The following is a 5739-nucleotide window of genomic DNA, read 5'->3' on the forward strand; positions in this document are numbered from 1 at the left end:
TTAGTGTGTATAGAGCAGCATATCTCCACCAGACTCCATGTAAATAATCACTACTTTTAGCGTGTATAGAGCAGCATGCGCATGGGAAAATAGGGTCCAGGTTGAAAAAGAAAATCCAGAACTGACTCTGAATCATCTGATAGTTGCAGCTCTGATCTGCTCCATCACATCTTAGAAGAAAGAAAGAGATGCAGCAATTCAACGTTACAGCTCGTCCCTCTTCCTCCTCCTCTTGGTGGTCTTCTGGTCTTCCTTGTGGAAGACGTGTCCATCGGCCTGCTTCCTCCAGCTCAGCTTGATGTTGGGGTCCAGCCCCTGGGCCCTCAGCTTCTGTTGGAGCTGAGACACCAAACTTATCTTATTACATTGGTTCTTCATGAAGGTAAAACAGTAGAAAACAGGATGTACCTGCTCCAACATGGCCGCCAGCACAGCAGGGTCATTCAGATCCACGTTCCCCTTCTTCTCAAACTTCACTCTCATCCCTTTCTTTGTGACACGAACCACTTTGGAAAAATCAGAGACACTTTATGACTTTACATCTCAAAATATACAGCTCCATATCAACGGATGAAGGTTTCTGGAGAACATCACCGCAGATCATGGTTTTAAAAGTTGGAACATTCAATAACAGCCCAATGAGTTATTTAACAAGGAGTAATGAACCTGCATACAAGCAAGCAGACCCACTTGACTGGGGACCCTGGTGGTCTAGACCTGCTCTATCTGTAAATAAGAGGACCCAAATGTAGAGAAGAGGAGGCAGGCTGGAGCACGTATGCAGGGATTTATTCAACCACAGTTTAAAACACCGGGAACGAAAGGTAAGGTCTGATCTAAGATCAAAACCAGGCATGGGGAAGGCTGAAGTCCAAACAAAGGTCCAAACCAGGCACGGGGGAAGGTGGCTCACAGGGGATGGGAGGAACACTGGCAGGATAATGCAGACTGTGAAAACTCACAAGAACTGGACGTCGTGCAGCAACAGGACACAACGATCAAGCACTAGACAAAGGGAACACAGGGGTCAAGTACAAGAGGTAACGAGGTAACAGGGACCAGGTGAGACATCAGGTTAATCACTTGAGGGCGGGGCAGGACAATCAGACAGACACATGTAAAGCTGGGCAAGACGAGACAGAACAGGAAACCAGACTACCAACATAAAACAGGAAGTAGGACAAACAGACACCTACCGGGGAACATGAGAAAGGACCAGCCACACAAAACCAGGGTGAAAACTAGGACGAAAACACAAGGAGGCCAAAGAAAGTGAAAAATAATCCCCACAACACCCTAACCCATGACAGTTCCCCCCCCCCCAAAAAAAGAGACAGATACCAGATGTCAAACAAAAACCCACAAAGAACCAAAAACAACCCAGAGAGGGCAAAAGGCATAGGGAGAAAGGGGGGCCAGGGACCGGGCACAAGGAGCACTGGGGACAAAGACAGAGGGGTTCAGAACAGGAAAAACCAGGGAAGGAACGGGGAAAGGAACGAGGAATGGAACTGACAAGGGAATGAAAGAGGGACCAGAGAGGGACAGGGGCACAGGGAAACCAGGGAACGAAGGACACAAGGAGCCCAAGGGACAGGGACCGAGGGGATCAAGAAACACAGAGGACAAAGGCACAGGGGGGCAAGGACACGAGGGCTCAAGGGACAAAAAAACGAGGAGCACAGGGAATGGAGGCACGGGGGACCAAGAAGAACAAGAGGGAATAGGAATGGGAACGAAAGGAGGAGACAAAAGAAGGAGACAAGGGATGAGACGAGAGAAGGATACGAAGAAGGAGACAAGAGAAGGAGACGACGGAGGGGACGAGACAAATGAAGAACTGTGACGAGAGAGGAGAGGAGACGAGAGAGAGACGACGAGGGAGAGGGAATGACAAGGGAGAGGACACGAGAGAGAGGTGGTGGGATGAAAGGGGGGACGAGACGCTGGAGGAGACAAAAAGGGGACGAGAGAAAAGGGGAGACGAGACAAAAAGAGGAGACGAGAGAAGCAAGGAGACAGGGACGGGAACGGTGACAGGAACAGGGACAGTGACAGGGACAAACACCGGGACAGAGACACACACATAAACAGTGACGAGCAGGGGGACAGACAAGGGAACAGGAACAAGCACGGGGACAGGGATACGAAAAGGTGTCGAGACAGGGACAGGAACAAGAACAGTGACGGGGACAAACACAGGGACCGGGACAGACACAAGACCAGGGGAGCTAGGACTAAGGGAGCCTTAAAAACGGGGGGATTCCTGAGGACCTGGGACCCGAGGAGGCCACGGGACTGGACCTGGGGGGGGACTGGGTCCCGGGGAACCCCTGGGCCTTGAACCAGAGGAACCCCAGGGGCCAGTGTCCAGGGGGGGTAGTGGCTTGGACGCCGACTAAAAGCCAAAAGATAGATAGATAGATAGATAGATAGATAGAGTATTTATTACTCATTTAAAATATATTTGAGTCTGATGCGTTAAACATAAAAAAAAAAATTGTGAACAGTCAGATAAAAAAATCTGAATTGAGCATCAAGGCTCACCTGGACTGTACCACTTACCTGGACCGTCCCTCTCTCCTGGACCATAGCACTCACCTGGAACGTAGCAGATGAACGCTCTCTCCACGTCACAGGGCCATTCCTCCCAGGCTCCTGATTGGCTGAAGTCTGCAGCCACGCAGGTCTGTTTCCCGTTGATGTTATCAGGTTGCCCGGTCTTCCAGAATCTGAATGAGGAGGAACTTCCATCAGACCACTTCCAGGGGTCTCTGAATAGGCCGATCCAGAAATTAGCTCCTCCATACATCATCAGCTGTATCTTCTGGTGGTCTGCCATGTTTCTCACACTGGCCAGGTCTGTGTAGTTAGCTCTGCAGTAGTTCTGGGCTTTAGTCCATGTCATACGGGAGGAGCCGAGGACAAAAGTCACATTTGACCCTGAAAGTGGAGCAGAGAGAAGAGTAGAAGCAGCAGAGCATCCAACCTCCATCCATCCACATCTGGGATTCAGGTCTTTATAACATCTACAATAAATCCACTGAGATATGAAGAACCACATCAATAAACTAACTCAGCAGTTCCCCTCTGGGTCAAACAGGTTACGACTAGGCGCCGATACTGGGGTGCTCCGCTAACGAGCACCCCAGCCATAGGCGCTGTGTTCATGGGGGGATGGAGGACCATGATTCACCCGACAACCAACGCAACAACTACACAGCAACCACCCAACAACCACGCAACAACCACACAGCAACCACACAGCAACCACCCGACAACCACGCAACAACCACACATCAACCACCCAACAACCACGCAACAACCACACAGCAACCACCCAACAACCACGCAACAACCACACAGCATTCACCCAACAACCACGCAACAACCACACAGCAACCACCCAACAACCACGCAGCAACCACCCAACAACCACCCAACAACCACGCAACAACCACACAACAACCACTCAGCAAACACCCAACAACCACGCAACACCGGCTTGGGGCGGCTGTGGCTCAGTGGTAGAGTGGTTGCCTGCCAATTGGAAGGTTGGTGGTTTAATACCTGACCCTGCAGTCCCATGTCGTAGTGTCCTTGGGCAAGACACTGAACCCAATGGGGCAATGTGTTTGAATGTTTATCTGATGATCAGGTGGCACCTTGTACGGCAGCCTCGGCCACGGTGTATGAATAAAAAAAGCGCTTTGAGTAGTCGTTAAGACTAGAAAATATGTGTAAATACAGCACATATACATTTGCAACACCCAACCAGCAACCACACAGCAACCACTCAGCAAACACCCAACAACCACCCAGTGGATGATAGGGATCTATCGGAGATCTTCCCCCTACCTCTGCCAGTCCCTGTGGCTCAGCCAGAGAGGAGCTTTTCATAACTAGAGTTGATCAGGTCCTACCTGAGGTCACCGTTATCAGTATCTGTCAGCCAATGGGAGAGCAGATCTGATCACTGATGATTTTGCATCGCGGAGGCCAGAAAGGTCCGGTTTAGTTCTAGTTTGGGTTTCTGGTCTTAGTGCTTTATTGGAATAACTGGACTGTCTGTGTGTTTCCACATTTGTGTGATTTGTGCTATTTAGAATGTTATTTCTATATTTTATTTGCATATTATTCTTAATATTTTATATTATTGTTGCTCTCTACTCTTGTTACATTTATCTGATTGTATATATTTTTATATTTAAATATATAATTTAGTGTAACAATACAAGTAAAAGAGAAACAATGAGTAATGAAAACAAAGAGGCAACGAGAAGCAGAGAAGGGAAACTTCACTAGTTACTACTCTCACCTCTGACATCTACACACACTGGATAACCTGAGAAGTCACAACTGGCGTCGTACCAGTATCCTTCAGGATACATCCATACGCAGATTTTTTCGCTGTATCCTTCGTTTGGTTGTCTTGTCTCCCATCGTCTGAACTCCGTCTCCCCGGATTTGTAGAAACTTGGGTCTGACAGAGACCACCTCCATCTGTTGGGGTCATGGTCCCGGGACAGTCCTATCCAGGCTCTCTTGTGGAGACATAAAGAATTAGACTCTGTTGTAGCTTTTTATTGAAGATCATATGTCACACTTTAGACTTCTACTACATTTCTAAGTTGAATATTGTAGTTTTTCCTTCTCTCCATGTAGTTCTTAGTTCCTCTGGAGGGTTTCATCCCTCCTGTCAGAAAGACTTAGACATGAAGGAGAAAGGTGAACTCACGTAGCTGTTCTTGGAGTAGACCATCTGGTCTAGATCTGCGGTGTCGTTTAGGATCTTCATTACCTCCATGTGGTCTACAGAGACCAGGTCTGTGTGTTTCTCTCTGCAGTATCTCTGGGCTTCAGTAAAGTTCTTCCTGTCATACACAAAATAGTACTGACGTCCAGCAGCTGATGAGACAGCACTCAGCCCTGTAGACACACACACACACACAATACACACACACACACACACACACACAATACACACACACACACACAATACACACACACACACACACAATACACACACACGCACACACACAGCAGATTTAATGTTTAATATTTGTAGCAGAGTGGGAGGGGGGCTGCTAGTACTGGACCAGCACCCTGAGTGGTTGGTGGTACGGTGCCTTGCTCAAGAGCACCTGGCAGTGCCCAGCAGGTAAAGAGGCATCTCTCCAGCTACCAATCCACTCCGTACTTTGGTCCTAAGGCGACTTGAACCAGCGACCCTCCGGTTCCCGACCCAACTCTCTATGGACGGAGCTACGGACGGTGGGATCCTGACTAATGTCATCTCTTTGATCTGTAATCAGTTAACAATGCAGCTGTCACCTGTGTCAGCAGCTATTCAGACACGGAACAAGCTCTCAAACAAATGGTCACACCGCCAAATGGGTACGAGATACAAATAAAGTAGACGGATCATGAGCATCAGAAGGCCTTTGAGAACGTATTGATACAAATGTGGGCGTATCAGCGATGTAAAAAAGTGGTTCGCTCTGCTTTTTGCTCAGAAATGTGGACGATGTTTCACATGACGCTGAATGGAGAAAGATCCTGAAATCTTGTCATTTGAAAGCTTGCTGAGCAAAAAGTATAATTCATATCTCAGAAATGACACACATCATCTCTTTAATGACACACCATGTGTCATTTCTGTCATTGTCCATGACAAGTTATAGCGAGAGAACCAAGATACATTTTGAATCTCTACTCTAGAGACGTCACTCCACACTC

General features: G+C 48.1%; 1 protein-coding gene across 1 annotated transcript; it reads right to left on the reverse strand.

The window, feature by feature from the left end:
* Nucleotides 1–6: 6 nt before the first annotated feature.
* On the reverse strand, nucleotides 7–4929 carry LOC117940906 (macrophage mannose receptor 1-like). The gene is made up of 5 exons (XM_034866028.1): nucleotides 4739–4929; nucleotides 4319–4544; nucleotides 2602–2943; nucleotides 409–506; nucleotides 7–339 (listed from the first exon to the last, which is right to left on the reverse strand). The coding sequence occupies exons 1-5, from the start codon at nucleotides 4805–4807 to the stop codon at nucleotides 205–207; spliced, it is 870 nt and encodes a 289-aa protein (XP_034721919.1). The 5' UTR covers nucleotides 4808–4929; the 3' UTR covers nucleotides 7–204.
* Nucleotides 4930–5739: the final 810 nt, after the last annotated feature.

This window comes from Etheostoma cragini, unplaced genomic scaffold, assembly GCF_013103735.1.
Source record: "Etheostoma cragini isolate CJK2018 unplaced genomic scaffold, CSU_Ecrag_1.0 ScbMSFa_3704, whole genome shotgun sequence".
Taxonomy (NCBI): domain Eukaryota; kingdom Metazoa; phylum Chordata; class Actinopteri; order Perciformes; family Percidae; genus Etheostoma; species Etheostoma cragini.